Source organism: Planococcus citri, chromosome 1 (genome assembly GCF_950023065.1).
Source record: "Planococcus citri chromosome 1, ihPlaCitr1.1, whole genome shotgun sequence".
NCBI classification, from domain to species: Eukaryota; Metazoa; Arthropoda; class Insecta; order Hemiptera; family Pseudococcidae; genus Planococcus; species Planococcus citri.
In genome coordinates this window covers 66,999,982-67,018,169 of record NC_088677.1, presented here as the reverse complement: position 1 = coordinate 67,018,169, position 18,188 = coordinate 66,999,982, and the positions used below count along the sequence as shown (strand labels likewise).

Sequence of the window (18,188 nt, the reverse complement as noted above, 5' to 3'; positions counted from 1 at the left end):
ATTTTTTCAACAGATATCGATATATCGTCGATATATCGATATCTTCAATATTGCCTTAAAAATACCTATTTTTCCCATTGTATACTCAGTCATTTAAGTTTAATTGCGAACTAACAACTGCAAAAAATTTGGTACGACAAAAAGTTTTTTTTATAGATTTTTAAAAAAGTGAGAAAATTTTGTTTTGAAAAAATTTTTAAAATTTTTTTCTAATTTCAATTTTTACTCATATTTTTGGCTGTTTTCGTGCATTTTTTCCTCAATTTTTGACGATACGATATATCGTCGATATTGATTTTTCATATCGATATGTCGATATTGGATCTCATATCGATATATCGTTTAAGATATCGATATATCAACACCACTAATCAGAAAATTCAGAAAATCAGAAAATGATAAAACAGCTAAATTTGGGAAAATCTAGCGAAAAATATGAAAATTTAGTAGAAAATTGTGTCAAATTCGTTACTACTCCTGATCTTCTACATGCTAACAACGTAAATTCGTGATCCTTCCATTTTCTGTCGTCATTGTTACATCGTCTTGTGCTTTGGACCATCATGAAGTTAACCGAAACGCTATACAGACGTTACCCATGGCAGAAATACACCACAAACGAGAAGCATATAAAATTCAGACCAGAAATGCGTATGGAATTAAGAAGCAATGTAGCTGGTAATAAACAGAAGTTCAGTAGCGGTGCCTGTATTCAAGAAATGTTCATCATGATGGCTTGCTTGAAGAAAAACGAATTCGATCAGACGATGTGCACCAATGAAACAAACAAATTTCGCCAATGTAACGAGAGTTATTTCGCCAATAGAGATCAAAAAATAAAGAACCAACGTTCCGGTATAGTGACGCCTGGATTGAAAGATTTATCAGCTCCTCAAGTCAACACGTTATTGAAAGATTTTCCCAAACCGAAGTGAATGTATATAGTTATAATAGTACCTAAAGTTGTCAGAAATATCTCAATATAATGTTTTTATGTTAAACTATAATGTTTCTTTCTCAACATAAACGAAAATATACATAGCAAAGGATATAATAATATATTGATTCGAAAAAATTATTAAAAAACATACATATTTACAATACGAGAAATGGTTGAATGGAAAGATGAAATATCAATAAGGGAGAAGCCAAAGAGGAAAAGTGTTTAAAGCACAAAAATTACGATGGATTTCCTTCAGCGTCGTAATATCCACTATCTCGTAAAATTTCGTCCTTTAATTTCTGCAACATTTCACGTTTAATTGCAGCTGGAACTATTCCTAAAATCATAAATAATGAAATGAAGTGAGCATGAGCAATATGGTTGGTTCACATTCAATCAAACGATTACTCATTGTCATTGTAATAGAAAAGAAAGCTCGCATAATTCGAACTTGAAGTTTACCTCTAGCCTTTGGCAAAGAGCTTTCTACCAATTCGTTGACAGAAATATTCCTATTCTCTTTTAATTTTAAACGAACGAGCATCCTAACTTGGTCGCACCAACCGCTTTCGGTGAGGCGTCTGTACAGTAATTGTTTGATCCTGAAACACATTTGCAACGATGTGAATTTCTTGTCATGTAAACTAGCTCAGTACACATTCAATTTGCTTAATAAAATAGTATTCGTTGAAATTATACGATACTTACGGAGTGTAATCAGTTTTTTCTGGGTTCATTTTGGATGTTTGTTCACCAACGATAGCTCTTCTTGGTACAACTTGGACGATGAAATTTATTATTCTGAGGTCATCTCGAAGAACGTAGAGCTTCTTTTCAACGATATATTCAAGAATAATTAAAATCGAGCATATAATTACTAAATTTTAAAGCAATGAAAAAAGAATAACCAAATTTTTCAATAAAATTTTTTGTTATCATGAAATTTTTTTATGATTACACGAATAAAAAAAATATGACAACACTGCCTCGTATCAGTACAAAAATCGGTTTTGTTGGTAACATTGTTTTTCGCGCATGCGCTGTTTGCTGTGTGTTTTTCATTTCACTGATTTCACAACAAATTTTTCTGTCACCAAAAAATTGATAAAGTTGCGATAAAAGTTTAAAATAAGGGCTATTTTCGGACTTTTCCAAATAGTTTAATTGAATTTTCATTAATCATCGTGTTGAAAAATGACTACCGCAGCTAGACCAACATTCGACCCAGCCAGAGGAGGGCAAGCTCGAGGTGAGAAAGATTTGGGTGCATTATCGAAACAATACTCTAGCAGAGATTTACCCAGTCACACGAGGCTTAAATACAGGTAAATAGCAAGTTTCATCTTTGATTTCATTCATTCTTCACTTTTCTATAACACTATATTTGAATTTCACAGAGAACATGGCCAAGGTACCAACGATGAATTGGCTGCCAGAGACTTCAGAAAAGAACTAGAAGAACGCGAACGTAAAGAAGAAAAAACACTGAAAAAAGTTCCCGATGTAACTCAGTAAGTAAATTTGATTAATTTCTTGTCGAGTTTTCATGCATGTGTCTAATATTTCGTTTCATTTTAGTAAAAGGCAGAAAATCGATCAAACCAATCTCGATGCTGATGATCCATTGGACGATGATGACGACGATGAAGACGACTCTGACGATTCCGACGACGATCTTGATAACGCGCAATTGCTGGCCGAATTAGCTAAAATAAAAAAAGAACGAGCGGCTGAATTGGAAAGGAAGGTAAGTAATCGATTGTGCTAATTAAGAAATAACCGTATTCGATCGGTAAATCGGTAATTTTTCGCAATATTTGTGTTAGGAAAAAGAAAAAAGGCAAGAAGAAGAGAAAATTCGTATGGAAAATATTTTGAGTGGAAATCCGTTATTAAATTACGCTGCTCAAGTTCCAAAGTCGGATCTCAAAGTGAGTCGATGCCTGGTTCATTCTTAGTTCAAGATTGATTAATTTTTCAATTACTATTCATCATTTCTTTTTTTACATTTTCCAGATCAAAAGAAGGTGGGATGATGACGTTGTGTTCAAAAACTGCGCACGATATGACCCAGATAAGAAAAAAGAATTCATCAATGACTCTCTTAGATCAGAGTTCCATAAAAAGTTTATGGATAAATATATCAAGTAATCAATCCTGTTCGAGTGAGATGAATTTCCATTTGTAATTACTTTTTTTTGATTTTATATTCTCGATCACATTTCATCTATGTTAGTTTCATAAGTATAGAATTATTGAGTATTTTTGTTCAAGTATGATATGAAATGGATTCTTGTGTATTGCCGTTTCCTGTAATATAAATTTTTTTCAACAGAAACATGTGTCTTTGTTATGAGTCGGTTTTCATTTTAATATAATCATACGTCTTTGTACATTCAATTATTAATAAATAGGCATTCTCAACGAACGCAGAAATGAAACTGCCACAAAACATTAAAATATTCAGTTTACTGTAAAAATAAATATCACAGTTGTTTCTTTACAAAAATAATTTCAATAAAAATCGTATCAAGTGGAAAACAACACGTAGACGATAAAACAGCGCATCAAGTTTCAAGTCGGATTGATCAAAATTTTCGGTTCCTCGGCCCCAAATAGAATTTAGATTTCCTTAAATTGGCAGGTCCTGGTCTAACTAATCGTTTACGTTCTTTTTTATGTTTCTCCAACTCCACCATCCGTTTTTGATGATCTTTATTCTGTAAACATAGAAAAACATGATAATCATACGTCATTTTTCATTCTAACACGAATTTTAAATACTCGAAATCTTACGCCAGATGGTGTATACGAATAAGTTCTATTTCCAAAGGATGTCATTTCTACAGCAGTGTCGCCTTCTTCTTGAATACGTTCGCCGAGAGGTTTCCTATACAGAACAGCACAAATTTAGAAATTCGTAGACTTATTCGAGGCACTAAATGAATAAAACCTTACTTTGTAGCATCTTCAATATTTTCCACATTGTTTCCGTCCAACAAAGCCAACTCACGACCAGTTTTCAGTTCGTAGAATTTGGTTACCGATGACGTAGGAGTTTTCGCTGGCTTATTTTTCGCCATTATTTTTTGTACTTTGTCATCGGTGGAATTCTTGTTTGGTTTTTTCGGAGCTTCTTTCTTAGGCTGTTCTGGTTCTGATTCAGGTTCTTCTTCATCAGAACTGTCTTCAGAACTACTGCTACTAGTGCTTTTAACTTCCTCTTCCTGTAATCGAAATGGTTTAGAACAAATTTTGGATTTATTTTTTTCATAAATAAAACCCTTACTTGTAATTCGTCGAACATGTGAGGGATCATTTTCTGGATATTTTGTCGTTTTTCGTCCAATTTCTTCAAAACTGGATTCAGCAGTCTAATCAATAAAATAAAGAATAAAAATCACAATAAATGTTTCCATTAAATTTTTTTAATAAACAAGAAAATTACCTGTATTCTTCAGCCGTAGGATCTACTTCGAACTCAGGATCTTTAAATAAGGCGGAGAATCGTTCATCTTTCAGTAAGCTTTTAGCTTCAATAGCACGTTTCTTTTTGGCGCTCTTTTCTTCTTCGATTAATTTCAAAGCTAATGATTTATTTACAGCAGGAAGCGTTTTCTGCAACAAAAATTCACATATGTACTTGATAAACCGACTGTAATATTTATTCTTTCTAGTGGAACATTCCCTTACTTGAATCTTCACACGATTAGATTTCTCTTCGTCTAATTTTTCCTTGATTTTCTTCTTCTTGTATTGTTCAAAGTTAAACGGTTCAGCAGCTGATTTAGCTTTCCTATACAATCTTACGTCCATAAAGTAACCGTGCATATAAGCTCTTAATAAATCGGTACCTAAAATCAGGAAATAATGTTAAACCTTGCTAAAAATGTCAATAATACTTTTCAAACGTTCGTCGTTACCAATTAAATGTGTTAATCCTAATTCTTCCAACTGATTTCGTGTTACGAACATGTAATCGTCGTAAGCTATTTCTTTGGAATTTTCTTCCAATTCTTCGGTCAAAGCGTCCAAAAAACCACACCACCTGGGTGCAGGTCCTAGATTCTAAAAACACATTCGAGACGTATAATACTACGAAGATCAATATCGCCAATTCCAACAAAAATTACGCTTACTGGAATATAATAAGTTTGAATTTTCGGACTCTCATTGGCGATGAAAAACATACCACTGTTTGGTACGACGCATAAATTATTATACTGTGTTTTATCGCCAGCGTCAATCGATGTGAACAATTTACCCTGAAAACACATTCACATTACATATTACAGAATAGAAATACGATGAAAAAAGCTTATAAATCCACTCACATTTTCCTTGTTCCATATTTTAACTATGGATAAATCAAGAGACAGAACTTTATCACCGATGAATTCGACATCTTTAATAGGCCATCCGTACATGTGATCTTTAACGATAAATGGTTTATTGGCTCGAATATCGTAAAGTAAAACCTGGCCGGTGGATAATCCTACTCCATAAGTCAACGAGCCGTTGAAATTCAACGCTGTTACAGCAGGTATTTCATTAACACTACAAAAATAAACAATTTCAACCAATTATATCGATAGGTTTTTCGACAATAAGGGATAATATTCAGAACATACTTGTCTGTTTCTGATACCGCAGACATGGCACAGTCTAAAGATGCTACGCAGGATCCACTTCTCGGATCCCATGCTTCTAATTTACCTTCATTTCCACCAGTGACAACTAAACCGTGAACCGGATTAATTACGACTTTATTTATATCGTTACTACATTGGGATACTAAAGATGTTTGGAACTGTCCTCTTTCCAGATTCAATCTATAGATCTCCGAACTGCAGAAAAACGCCAAAAAATTAAACAAAATGAAAAATCCGAAAGCTACATTAGAAGAGTGTTTCGTTACCTCGCTCCGACAAGATATAAATCACAAGTCGCGTCATGGTATTTCATATCGTGTCCAAATTTAGGCATCCTTAATCTATAATATTTTCCTTCGGCCGTATGCAACTCGATGTATCTATCGCATTGAAGAAATACAACCTAGAAAAAACACTCACACTAAAGATTACAATTTCTTACTCGATTTTCGCAAATATATAAAAATCATACCTTGCTATAATCTTCTGATAGAATTTCGAAAGTTACAACTTCGGCGTCAAAACACCGTTCGAATTTCATAGCTAAGTTATCAACTTCGTAACATCGCATACGAGGTTTATATATCCCAGTAGCTAAAATATAACGTCCATCTGAAGATAATCTAATCGTAGAACTGACTGCTGGCATTTCGAAGTCTTGAATTAGTTCTATTCTTCTTCTCAGATCTAGATTGAAACTTCGTTAGTATGTTTACATCGAACAGCTTTCAATTCAAGTTGATAGTTTACTTACCGGCGCTTTTCTTGAGTAAAGCTCTCTTTTTTCGATCTGATAACCACTGCAGAAAAATTTATATCGTTAGTAGTGGTAATAAGGAAGTAAATTTCGTTCGATTGGAAAATATATTCAAAGATACTCACGTCGGGAAGACTTTTCCCAGAACTAAGGTTATATATTTTGACATTATTTGGCGCTGATACTTGCATGATTTTTACTAAATTTACGCACCGATACTTTATTCAAAGATCAACAGAACCTTCGTAAAATAAAATCAACTATAGTTAGAAGAAAAATGCACATAAGAATTGACCGTCTGCATGATCAAAATGAAAATTTCGAATTTAAAATTCTAAAATTCCGTCGATCGTCATTTACCACGTGCACGATAAGGATTTTGATAACTCGGAGGTTTCGGTACGACTTCGGTAGCTCTCGTGACCTTTTCGGGCCACTTCGTAACTCTTCGAGTTCGTTCGGTGGACTTGAAAATTTTTTCAAGTAAATATTTACTTTTTTATCACAAACTTATCAACACTTAGGTATTTCGTTTCGTTTTTTATTCCTCGAACAAAATTATGAATTATGAAACTTAGACAAATTTTGTATTCAATTTTACGTTGATATGTTTGTATTGCTGTCATGGGTCGAACCGGAATATTCACTTGTAATCACTGCGGTCGAGATTTCAAAAGAAAGTATACTTTGAAACGTCACATAGAAGCTATCCATATTAATAATGCGCCTACGAAAAAACCCACCAAAAGATCTTCGAAATGTCCCTACTGTTCCTTCTATACGCACAATTGCATCCGAATTAACGATCATCTAAGAAGCGATCACAAAATCGATTTACACGAAGCTGAACTATTCTTCGAATCCGACGATGGTAAAACAATATTATTGTCTACCTCTGAATGATATTATCACATAATCACTGCACCCGAACATGGATATAATTAACATTGTTTCGCTTTGTACAGAATTCAATCGATGGAAAGAAGAAATTGAGAGAAATACACGATCATTCTTCACTATACGTACTACAACTCGTGAAAATCGTTCTAATCCGGGATCGGAGATAGTTTATTATAAATGTAACAGAAGCGGTTTTTGTAACGAAAAACGTAGTACGGGAAAGCGAAGTCGTCGTGTCCAAGGATCGTGCAAAACTGGTAAACATAAATGTGGCAGAATTTACCAAATGTTGCTCTAGATTGAAAGAAATATTTTTCATTTGTCTAGGTGTTTATTGCGCGGCTCAAATAAAGCGTTACAATAATGCAAATGGCAAAATGAAAGTTATCTATTGTGACGTTCATACCGGCCATGCTCACGAAATGTGTTACTTGAAATTACCAAAAAGCGTCGAAACGTTGATCGCAAGTAAGTGAATCGTTCTCGATCATTTCTTCTTTGTTGTATGTACTTATAGTACCTACCTAATTATTCATTTCAACTTTCAGAAAAACTCCAAGATGGTACGTCTCTGGACCAGCTGTTGAGTGAAATTCGCGACGAAGCTGTATCTTCAGAAATACTCGAAAAGAAACACCTTATAACTAGAAAAACGCTTTATAATATCATCAACAAGTACAACCTGAATTCGGTGGTTAAATATAACGATGACGATATGAGCGGCATAGATGCCTTATACGAGAAATGCGAATCAATGGATTCGAATCCAATCCTAATGTATAAGAAAATCGACGAACCATTTGGCGCTCTGTGCAACGAAGACATGATGCTTGTTATAATAACCGACGAGCAACGTGAAATGCTGCGAAAATTCGGTCACGATATAATATGCATAGACTCGACTTTTAATTCCGAGAAACTTAAATTACAATTAACGTCGGTTTTCATTCTAGACGAATTCGAAGTCGCTTTTCCCGCCTGTTACTGTATTAGTAACAAAGTAGACGAAAATACAATTACTGTGTTATTCCAAGAAATCAAGAAACTAGTCGGCGTGATCGAAGCGAAGGCATTCATGAGCGATGACGAGCCTTTATATTACAACTCGTGGAAAAACGTAATGACCGAAGCGAAGAACCAAATAGTATGCAAATGGTACATAGACCGAGCTTGGCGTAAAAGCTTAGACAAGCTTGGAAACAAAGAAACCAAACACGAAATATACACTACCCTAAGAACCTTATTAGACGAACCAAATAAGCAAGTGTTTGAATATTCGTTAAGAAATTTCCTAAGGAAACTCGACGAAGAAGGTTTTCACGAATTCGCAGAGTTTTTCACAACCACCTACGCTAAACGTCCTCAAGTGTGGGCAGCGTGTTACCGCGAGGAAGCTTTTCTAAATACTAGTATGGCTCTCGAAGCTTCGCACAAAGCATTGAAATATTTATACTGGAAATCTTGCAAAGAGAATCGTATAGACGTTGTTATAAATATATTACTGAAGACCATTCGTGATAAAACATTCAAACGTATGATAAATTTGAACGAGGGACACGCCAATATCTACGCCAATGATATCCTCGTACGTCATGATAGAGCCCGTCACGTTAAATCTATAACGGAGATAGATGAACAGCAGTGGTCGGTTAAAAGTCTGAGTAAGAACGTCAAGCATTCTGTGCGTAAAATCGCCGATAGTTGTCCTTGCCAACAGAAATGCTTAGTTTGCAAATTATGTGTGCACATGTATTCGTGCACTTGCAACGATTACTTCATTTCTCGTAATTTATGTAAACATATTCACGGCGTTGCTCGATTCCTTAATTTAAATGATTCCTTGCCTACGAGTATTTCGCATGAGATTCCCAACTCGTACGAAGTTTATATCACCGAATATCAAGATGATTCTGCTGACGAACAGATTAAAGACGAACCACCACCGGTTGTGTATTCTGAGGAAGATTTATTCACGAATCAGGTACCTACCTACCTTCTTGCGCGGTTGATTGATTTTTGTATTTTTTAAAGTTTAGTCTTACTAATTAACCGTTTGTTTTGATATTTTGTTCGATACAGTTATTGCAAATTCGTGATCTTTGGAATGATGGAAACGGAGTCAAAGTGAAGAATTCTGAAAACATGAATCGATTACGTGAGCTTGCTGTTGAAATGTATAATATATTAGTGGATGAAGAAAGATGTCCGAACAGCATCGATGAATCCATTACCGAAGAGATATCTTTAGACCAAACATGTGTTCCTGTGTTACCATTTGAAAGAAAATCGAGCCCTAGTTTCAATTCTAATTTAGAAACCTTAATACAAACAACCGTCTATGATGATACTGATGTACAATTATGTATTAGTACTACGACTTCTGATTACAATTCTTTCCAAAGTTGAAATTTTTTATAAGGATCAAATAAATGTTCGTATTTTTTTTTTTTTTTACTGTTTTCGTTCTTTTGTCATGCGAGAACTACCTAGTAAGACACGTCTTGTCTCATAAGTTATTCTAGCTGAAGAAATGTGATGAAAACACGATGAAAAGTTGATCGCTATTATCGATTTTGAGTACCTAACCTACCTACTTTGTTGCAATAATTGACGATTTTGTTGTTTTTTTTTGTAAACTTTCAAATTTTCAATACTTAATTTGAAAAAAAAACAGCTTTTAATCTGCCATGCCATCTTGAATTTACAATTCACCGACTGTAATCGTTTTGAAATGTCAAACTATCCAGGAAAAATAATTTTCAGCTGTCGAAATTGATTTTAATACCTTCTGGAACGATTTGAAGTTGCTGGGAAAAAATTTGATTTCAACAGGTGGCTCCAGATCGGTTCGAAAGTCGAAAATTATGGCAATCGATTCGGGAAGTTGATTTTAGGGGTAAAGAATTTACGACTTGCGAGCAATTTGTTGCAAAAATTGACGAATTTGGAATTTTTTTAAAATTTAGGTTTTCATTGTAATCGATTTGGAATATCAAACTTATAAATAAAATGGAATTTCTAGCTGCCGATATAGCTGGAGGAAAGTCAACTTTTACTTGAGGTTTCAGATAGACTCGAACATGGAAGCAATCGTTCGGGGAGTCGTTTTTTGGGCACAGAAGAAGTTTTTTAAAGTACCTAATTTGTCACAAAAATTTACGATTTTGGATTTTTAAAAAGAATATGAGGTTTTCAAATTGTAAAAAAGTTGAAGTGAGGGGGGGAGGATTAAAGAATTTTCGAGCATTATTTTACACAAATTTGAGATTTTTAAATAGTAAAAAATACACTTTTTGACCCATAACCTCGAATTTTCAGCTGCCAACAATGATTACAAAACGCCTTCTGGAGCAATTTAAGTTGCTGGAAACACTCGACTTCAGCTATAGAGGGTTTAGATGGTCTCGAAAATTGTGGCAATCGATTCGAGGAAACAATTTCAGGAGGTAGAAGAATTTTTGAATAATTTGTTGCCTGTAATGAGTGCATTTTTCCAAATTGCAAAAAACTGACTTGGACGAAAATGAGTACAAAAAATTAAAGACCATGTTGATTACAACATCTTCTGGAACAATTTGAAGTTGCAGGAGATGAGGAGAATAAAAGTCAACTTTCACTGCTGGAGTCTGCAGAGCGGCTCGAAAATGCTGGCAATTGGTTCGAGGAATGGATTTTAGGGTATGAAAGAACTTTCGAACAATTTTTTGTAAATATTGACGGTTTTGAAATTTAAAAAAAATATGAGTACCTTTACTTACCTATTTTGACCTGTACAAAAATACTTACACTTTTCAACCCGTCGGCCTGGATTTACGATTCATCTGCCTAGTCGATTCGGAATAATTTTTAACACGACAGGATCCGACTTTCAGCTTCCGAGAGGAAAGTCAATTTTTGCTAGAGGCTCCATGAAATGTAGATCGATTCGAAAATGGTGTCAATCAATTCGGATAGAGGAAGCAAGCAAGTCAACATCAGAATTAAACTGCTTTTTAATATTCGCTCTTTCTGTAAAAAATTAATTCATCAATGAACTTCTTCGCCATTTTCAAAAATTTGCCAAAAATCGAACGATCAATTTCAGCTTTTCAAAATTTCGTTCTGAGCTCTGAGTGACATGCTCTTTTATTAACGCAAATTTCTACTGAATCGAAGTGAACCGACGCCTAAAAAAAACAAAAGTTTTAAAGAATTTACTGCAGAATAGTCCAACCATTTCAAGACTAATTTCCTTTTCACTGATGAAATGTTAACAACTGTTTCAAACGCTACAAAAAACGAATTTGACGCTTCATGAACACCCAATATTAACATCACTCTTCTGAAACAGTTCGTTGATTCGACACCATCAAAATCTTTTCTTCTCGTTGTTCGTTCATATTTACCATCCTCAATAAAAATCAAATCACCGCATCGAAGTTTTAAAAAAATATTTATTCTGCACAACTAAGCCAAAACAGCAAAACCATGACAAAAAACCAGAACCGACTCTTCGTAATAAATTATATATTTAAATGTGAAAATACGTAAATTTTTTGGAATAAAACATAACATTGCAATTTAAAAATTCTATTTATACAAATCTATACTCAAACGGATTCATTTAACGACGACAAAATCTCAAATCAAATATTTTCCATACTTATATGACTAAACTTCAAAACTCGAAATGAAAACATCAATCGAGCACGTCAAAACATCGTAGTAAGTATCCCGCTTTTCCTCATCGAAAATGAATTCGCATTCCCAAATACGTAGAACGTCCTTGGTAATATTCTTGGTGTAATGTTGCGTTCGTCCAATGCAGTAATATTCTGATCCGAATTGCGATACTTGAACCAGGCGTAAAACGATGGAATCGGTACAGTACACGTTGCGTTGGTTCACGTCGATCGGCACCATCTAGATATCTCAACACTGGCGCAATTTATATGTACATTACAACCGAACGTTTACGATCAACACACGTTTACGTGTACAATTAATACAGTTCTAGCGATCTTTCGAGCAGATATTCAAGAATATACAAAACGGTCATCATCATTAATCACAGCAGTTAATCTTCTCAAAATATACGTTAAAAAAAGGTCGAGTTCCGCATTTTTAAAACAGAATCATATACAACAGACATGTGTAGTGGGTACAACAATATTCGTAAATTCACACAACAAATGCGAAGCCCATCCCTGAAAAATAAACTTGGTAGTATCTAAAACACGGTCATCGATTAAATGAACCGATAGTCTCTGAACACATGCGTACCCGAAGCAAATTCTGTAACACAACAGTACACAGAGAAATGGACAGGACATAAAGATGACGAATGATTTCGAAAGCAACCTCCCGAAACCATTACGGGAATGGAGAGAAAAACCAGGATAGTTCGAACAATTAACCGCCTCTGTCTTATTTTAATACTCGAGTGCCTCGTATTTAAAAAATAAAAACCCTTCCGTAAAATCGGTACCTAAATTACAAAAAATGAGAAAGAAAAAAGAGAAAAAACACAAACTTTCTAAAAAATCAGGTAATCGTTCGAACATTGCAGTAAAAATTTCGTCGTTAAAATTTCGATTTTTTGGAAAAAAAATTATATAAGATCGAAAGAGAAAAAAACTCACGTAAGCGGTATGGGAAATGTAAAAGAGGATAGAATAAAATGTATACTAACCACGTAACGAAATGAGGAGTGGACTCGGAGGAGCTGAGATAGGTGTGGGGGAGAAAAAATGAAATAAAAAACACAAAAAACCGGACAGAACAAACAAAATGGAGTATGAAATAGGAACAAGAGAACCTACTCATACCTTACCATATCATATTGACGGACACTGGTGTATCGTAGAAATTCAACGACGCACAGCGTTCAACACGGTTTGTTCCTTCCAATTTTTCGTTCGCGACGTTTTTTTCTTATTCGGTTTGTGTGCGGTAGACGGAGTAAAATCTATCGATCGATCATTCAGTCGGTCAGTCAGCCGGTCCACACTCTCGTAATATAATCTCTCAGTTGTTTTGTTTAGCTTGCGTTTATGTTGTTAGAAGGAGTGTTCGTTACGCGATCTAGATTCAGCGACGACTGCCACGACGACGATCACGATCGCGATCGCGATCTCGTCTTCTGTCTCGATCGCCGCCGCCGTCGCCGTCTTTTCGCTGTTTAAATTGTTTATCAAGATCCTCTAGATTTTTCCTTCTGGTTTCTTGTTTAACAGCAATCTAAGTACGTGATGAAAGAAATATTAATTTGGAGCCAAAATTGGACGCGATTGAGAAATAAAATATGAATTATCCAGCTTACCTGTTCCTCTGAAAGTGGTAACCAGTAAATGCTGGGTGACGCTTTCGTCCTTCTGAACAGGTCGTCCAATAGTTTCGCCTCCGTGGGTGGTGGTTCGCTCTCGTTTGCAGTCTTCCTCTGCTTTCTCGCTGCAGAAACAAAATTAAACGCAAGAATTTACTAAACGATCGAAAAGACGAATTTAATCGATGAATTCAACGCAATTTTCTTACAACTGGATTCTTCATCGGAGTTTTCGTTTCGTCTACGCCTGTCTCTCGTCGTACGAAGAGGCTTCCTGTCCTTATCTAAGTTCTCTTTGGTCCGTCTGTTGTCTTCAGGTTCCGCGTATACCATTTCATCCGGATGAGCCGGCTTTCCAATATCCCATTCGCGAACATCTTTAACCTAAAAATCGTAAAATTCTACGTAAGCTAAATGCGAATTACGGACTCGAATCGAAGCGCTGACACTACTTGCCTTTCTAACAGGTCTGTCGTCATATTGTTCAAAATGTTTCTTCCAATCAATACCGCGTCTTTCGACGTGATTTTCCACAATCAAAGGTTCCGTCTTACGAGGTATTTCGGATTCGTGCGTCTGAGCTTGAGCGTTCAATAGATCATCTTGCGACGCGAACTGCACGTTCAACACCTTTGGATTATTAACCGGCCATCTTATACCGTGCAATGCGTGACGCGTTTCTAACGCTTCATCTTCAGTTTCAAACTGTGAGACAAAAAAAAATACAGATGGATTTTTAATTGAAATACTCGGGGTATTCTCAAGAAGGATGTCAATACTGCATTAAATCGCATATATTTACCTGAACGTAACATTTCGATTTAATAGAATCAATCCAAAAACCATCTTCTACTATTTTACCGGTCCGAAGTAACAATTCGCGTAGTTGAGTTACGGTGAAAGGTCGAACCAAATTTGTTATGTACAGAACTGATCGGCCATCTGAACTTTGAGATTTGTCTCTTAAAACAGTTCGTCTACTTCCGCTGCCTGTGGAATGACACAATAACATGAAAGTTACAAAATTAATAATTCAGAAACAAAGTTTACTAGCTAAAAATTCAAATATGAATACTAGAAACGTAGCTTTTCAGATACAAAAAATAGCATGTTTTTGACATTAAAAAAAAAAAAAAAAAATGAATTACGAAAACGTAAAAAATTTTTTTTATCGTTATCTTCGTATCCAATTCATTCTATCATTGCTATGATAATTTTCAAAAATTCCGCATCAGTTACGATAGCAACGGCAATAAATATGATACTACACAAACCCAGTTGTAAAGATAACCATTTCAAATGCTTACTTTTCTCTTCATTAAGTTGATCTCTAGAATACGATTTACGACGATCAGAATCAGAAAGTCGTTTCTTGCTTTTTTCTTTATCGCTGTCGTATTTGGGAGATAATGGAACAACGTCGTCTTCATCTTTATCAACATACGTATTATTATTCTCCGATTCAATTTCATGAACTATATTTTCTTCTCGAATTTCTTTAACAAATATTAAATCTTCCGGATCCGATGTATCAAATTCGTCTTTACTTACGACTCGTTTTTTAATATTCAATTCCTACGAGATAAAATGAATTAATTAAATATAAAGAATAGTTAGAAGTAAAACATAAGGCGAGCTTAATCGTACCTTCAAGGTATGTTCATTGGCCGAGGAGTTTGCACGACTAAAATGGAACACGTTGCAGCATCCCCATGCTCTTGTTCTTTCACCGGGTGGCTTCCTGTTGAACACTTCGTGGACTGTGAAAATAATTTTCAAAAATTAAACCATGAAAAATTTACAAACGATCGTATAAATATAAATAATATTCTGGAAGAAAATTACTCGGCGAGATGGATTCGTTGGCTGATAATTCTCCTTCCTGTGTAACACAACGAGATAAATTAATGAATAATATTTCACTCGGAATACTTAATTAAGTATTCAACGTACCTCCTTCGTGTCGTCATGCTCGTAATCGTACACTTCCTCCATTTCCTCGATGGATTTATTCAATCTACTATCAGAGTCTTTCTCTGACGCCGATGTTTTAACAGCAGCCTCGACAGGTTTACTAAAAAAAATTGAAAAAAATAAATTAAGAAAATATTGTGGGACGTTTTATCACAAAAAAAAAAAAAAAAAAGTTACTTACGTTTCGGGTTCGACTAGTTCGTTAGCCTCTTCTAACGGTTCTTCGACCGTTAATACGAGCTCAGTTTGCATACCATCTTCAGGCTCTGAAACTCTAGGCGAACTATGCGGTTTTTCTGATTCTTGTATAGGAACACTAGTCTGAGCAGGTGCGATGGGTGAACTCTGTGACGTTTCTTCAGGTATCGATACACTTTCGGGCGGCACAGTCTCCTCTTCGGCAGCTGGTGACGGAGATGGTTGACTTACCTCGGTAGTGACTGGTTCCTCTGGTTGTGATGGTGGGGGTTCTTCTACCTTCGGAGCTTCTTGAGGTTCAGGAATTTCAGATACTTCAGTCACAGGTTCCTCGCTGAAAGATGGCAATAGTTGAGATATGAGAATATTCTAGTATGAATACTCGGTTCGAATACTGCTCACTTACGTTTGTATTGCATCAACTGAACTTTCTTGCTCACTTTCCGCATCTTTAACTTGTTCAACCGGTTGTTCAGGTTGAACCGAAACGCTTTCTTCAACGCACTGTACGGGCTGCTTAGGTTCATCGGCGGGTAAAGAAATCTGACTAATGTCTTCGTCCGGAATAATATTAGATTCTGCTTGATCAGCAGAACTTTCTTCACTAACGGTGTTCTCGCTCAATGCAGTAGTTTCCGGCGGTACAGGAATAGCTTCGACTACCGAAGGCATTTGAACATCGTCAGCGGGCAACTGAATATCAGATATTACCATCGGAGCTTGAATATCATCAGACGGCAACTGAATACTAGATACAGCAGCGGGAAGTTCTACATCGTCAGAGGGTAATTGAATATTGGCTATTGCAGTACGAGATTGTACGTCGCTAGAAGGTAATTGAATATCAGCTACTGCGACGCTAGTAGGCGAATCAGCAGGTAATTGAATTTCAGCTACTGCGACGCTAGTAGGCGAATCAGCAGGTAATTGAATTTCAGCTACTGCGACGCTAGTAGGCGAATCAGCAGGCAATTGAATTTCAGCTATTGCGTCGGATGATTGTACATCGTCGGAGGGCAACTCGATATCAGCTATTGCAGCGGATGTTTGTAAATCATCCGAGGGCAACTGGATATTAGCGATGTCTTCGTCGTTTACGGGGAAGGCCGCTTGTTCGTTGGAAGTTTTGTTTTCATACACATTATTCGTCTCGACCGGTTCAGCTTCGGCGTCGCTGGCTTCCACACTATTTTCATCGTCCACGATATCTCTGTAAATACGATTTCATAATTATGATGCTGAAATATACACGAACTACTTCGAATCGAAAATTTTTACATACGTGGAAGGTTCGGGTGATCGTTGACGGCAAATTTTCAACTTTTGCAATTCTCCGGTGCCAGCACCATTTGCGCTTTTAACTTTCCAAACTTCAGAATCTTTTGTCTTATGTTTATCCGGCGTACTACCGTCTCGTTTCTAAACAATCGGTTACTTATTAAAAATGATCATCACGAACGAATTAATTTTACTAATTACAAGTTTTACCTTTTCTTTGCTCGGACTGCCTCTACATTCACTACCAGAAAAAGGAGAAGATTTTCCTGTTTTAACTGGCGACGCGATTTCATTAAGTTCTTCTTTGATTTCATCGGAACCGGCGCTAATCGCAGCTAATCGTTTCGAATGCCTCGTTATACGTTGCATAGCGACGTTATTTTCTGTTTCTTTCTTAGCACCGCTACCTCTTTTAGGCTTGCTATCGTCGGAAAGTTCGGGTTTAACATCTGATTCGACATCCGATTCGGAAGACGATGATTTTCGTCTTCTGCGAGAATGTTTATGACTTTTAGACTCGTCGTTTTTGGTTTTGTCACGATCCTTCGATTTACTACCGCTCTTCTTTTTCATATTCAATTCTGAAAAATAAACACCGGTCAAAAATTTGGCGGGAGGAACTTCAGCAATGAAAATATACTCAATAAATAACGATCCACGATCGAAAAATATCAGAAACCGTCATAAATGATAAAACTAATGTAGCAGAATTTCTAATAGTTTATCTACAGCATCTTTCAACTTCCAACTCAAATAAGACAACTGTAGAATGATAAAAGATGCAAGCATACGAATACTTGGCAAAAAAAGAAATTATGGAATTGCTTCAGTACCTCCTTTTTTGACTAATTTATTCCGCTTATATCGATAGTTCTATTACTTGATTAAAAAATAAATAACTGTGTTGTTTATACGCAATATATTTACTTTATACAGTAAATCGAGCCAGATCCGAGTACGTCCTTTTGATCATGAATTTGTGGATATATACTTGATATTTTATGGAAATCACTGAAAAAATTAAAGAGTAAGAAAAGTTAAAATTCACTAACCGCTGTCATAATTAAATTTTAATTAAGAAATTCAACAATTCGTGATTATTAAGAATACCACACGCGTTATTTTCTTATTTATTGCATTATGGCTGATAAATTGTTCGAGTTCGTGACGGAAAAATAACGA

The 18,188-nt window shown here is 35.6% G+C and overlaps 6 protein-coding genes across 8 annotated transcripts; 3 read left to right on the top strand and 3 right to left on the bottom strand.

The window, feature by feature from the left end:
• Nucleotides 1-370: 370 nt before the first annotated feature.
• e(y)2 (enhancer of yellow 2) lies at nt 371-1,867 on the bottom strand. Its single transcript, XM_065347274.1, has 3 exons — nt 1,652-1,867; nt 1,406-1,545; nt 371-1,280 (listed from the first exon to the last, which is right to left on the bottom strand). Exons 1-3 carry the CDS (start codon nt 1,678-1,680, stop codon nt 1,180-1,182), a joined length of 270 nt encoding a protein of 89 aa, XP_065203346.1. The 5' UTR covers nt 1,681-1,867; the 3' UTR covers nt 371-1,179.
• Nucleotides 564-935, top strand: LOC135836087 (small ribosomal subunit protein mS37). Its single transcript, XM_065350686.1, has one exon. The coding sequence runs from the start codon at nt 564-566 to the stop codon at nt 933-935; it is 372 nt and encodes a 123-aa protein (XP_065206758.1).
• Nucleotides 1,868-2,002: 135 nt separating the features above from the next.
• c12.1 (spliceosome-associated protein CWC15) lies at nt 2,003-3,281 on the top strand. The gene is made up of 5 exons (XM_065347273.1): nt 2,003-2,268; nt 2,341-2,454; nt 2,522-2,690; nt 2,770-2,874; nt 2,960-3,281. Exons 1-5 carry the CDS (start codon nt 2,138-2,140, stop codon nt 3,092-3,094), a joined length of 654 nt encoding a protein of 217 aa, XP_065203345.1. The 5' UTR covers nt 2,003-2,137; the 3' UTR covers nt 3,095-3,281.
• Nucleotides 3,282-3,392: 111 nt separating this feature from the next.
• Nucleotides 3,393-6,733, bottom strand: l(2)34Fd (lethal (2) 34Fd). The gene is made up of 14 exons (XM_065347272.1): nt 6,478-6,733; nt 6,350-6,395; nt 6,068-6,282; nt 5,862-5,998; nt 5,575-5,790; nt 5,278-5,500; nt 5,083-5,208; nt 4,867-5,011; nt 4,637-4,797; nt 4,392-4,561; nt 4,233-4,317; nt 3,902-4,170; nt 3,740-3,833; nt 3,393-3,663 (listed from the first exon to the last, which is right to left on the bottom strand). Exons 1-14 carry the CDS (start codon nt 6,541-6,543, stop codon nt 3,532-3,534), a joined length of 2,085 nt encoding a protein of 694 aa, XP_065203344.1. The 5' UTR covers nt 6,544-6,733; the 3' UTR covers nt 3,393-3,531.
• Nucleotides 6,734-6,849: 116 nt separating this feature from the next.
• On the top strand, nt 6,850-9,700 carry LOC135833443 (uncharacterized). Its single transcript, XM_065347271.1, has 5 exons — nt 6,850-7,223; nt 7,318-7,509; nt 7,580-7,720; nt 7,801-9,233; nt 9,332-9,700. Exons 1-5 carry the CDS (start codon nt 6,977-6,979, stop codon nt 9,656-9,658), a joined length of 2,340 nt encoding a protein of 779 aa, XP_065203343.1. The 5' UTR covers nt 6,850-6,976; the 3' UTR covers nt 9,659-9,700.
• Nucleotides 9,701-11,741: 2,041 nt separating this feature from the next.
• Acn (Acinus) lies at nt 11,742-18,177 on the bottom strand. 3 transcript variants are annotated; one of them, XR_010556464.1, is made up of 15 exons: nt 17,934-18,127; nt 17,217-17,587; nt 17,011-17,147; nt 16,135-16,938; nt 15,712-16,062; nt 15,510-15,630; nt 15,402-15,438; nt 15,204-15,316; nt 14,864-15,131; nt 14,359-14,546; nt 14,013-14,261; nt 13,766-13,940; nt 13,554-13,681; nt 13,065-13,471; nt 11,742-12,438 (listed from the first exon to the last, which is right to left on the bottom strand). XR_010556464.1 is itself a non-coding variant. In XM_065347267.1 (14 exons), the coding sequence occupies exons 2-14, from the start codon at nt 17,577-17,579 to the stop codon at nt 13,322-13,324; spliced, it is 3,084 nt and encodes a 1,027-aa protein (XP_065203339.1). In that variant the 5' UTR covers nt 17,580-17,587; nt 18,059-18,177; the 3' UTR covers nt 11,742-13,321. The 3 variants fall into 3 exon arrangements, 2 of the variants coding, with proteins under 2 accessions (XP_065203339.1, XP_065203338.1); XM_065347267.1 differs by having other exon boundaries at nt 11,742-13,471; nt 18,059-18,177; XM_065347266.1 differs by having other exon boundaries at nt 11,742-13,471.
• Between the last annotated feature and the right edge of the window lie 11 nt (nt 18,178-18,188).

Bases quoted from the DNA above. Each gene is read 5' to 3' on its own strand.
- LOC135836087 (XM_065350686.1), top strand. From the start codon at position 564: ATGAAGTTAACCGAAACGCTATACAGACGTTACCCATGGCAGAAATAC.
- c12.1 (XM_065347273.1), top strand. From the start codon at position 2,138: ATGACTACCGCAGCTAGACCAACATTCGACCCAGCCAGAGGAGGGCAA. The intron at 2,455-2,521 runs GTAAGTAAATTT...GTTTCATTTTAG, and splicing joins AAAGTTCCCGATGTAACTCA to TAAAAGGCAGAAAATCGATC. The intron at 2,691-2,769 runs GTAAGTAATCGA...TATTTGTGTTAG, and splicing joins CGGCTGAATTGGAAAGGAAG to GAAAAAGAAAAAAGGCAAGA.
- LOC135833443 (XM_065347271.1), top strand. From the start codon at position 6,977: ATGGGTCGAACCGGAATATTCACTTGTAATCACTGCGGTCGAGATTTC. The intron at 7,224-7,317 runs GTAAAACAATAT...CGCTTTGTACAG, and splicing joins ATTCTTCGAATCCGACGATG to AATTCAATCGATGGAAAGAA. The intron at 7,721-7,800 runs GTAAGTGAATCG...TTCAACTTTCAG, and splicing joins CGTCGAAACGTTGATCGCAA to AAAAACTCCAAGATGGTACG.
- Acn (XM_065347267.1), bottom strand. From the start codon at position 17,579: ATGAAAAAGAAGAGCGGTAGTAAATCGAAGGATCGTGACAAAACCAAA. The intron at 15,631-15,711 runs GTAAGTAACTTT...AATTTTTTTTAG, and splicing joins GAACTAGTCGAACCCGAAAC to TAAACCTGTCGAGGCTGCTG. The intron at 13,682-13,765 runs GTAAGAAAATTG...TTGTTTCTGCAG, and splicing joins CTCCGATGAAGAATCCAGTT to CGAGAAAGCAGAGGAAGACT.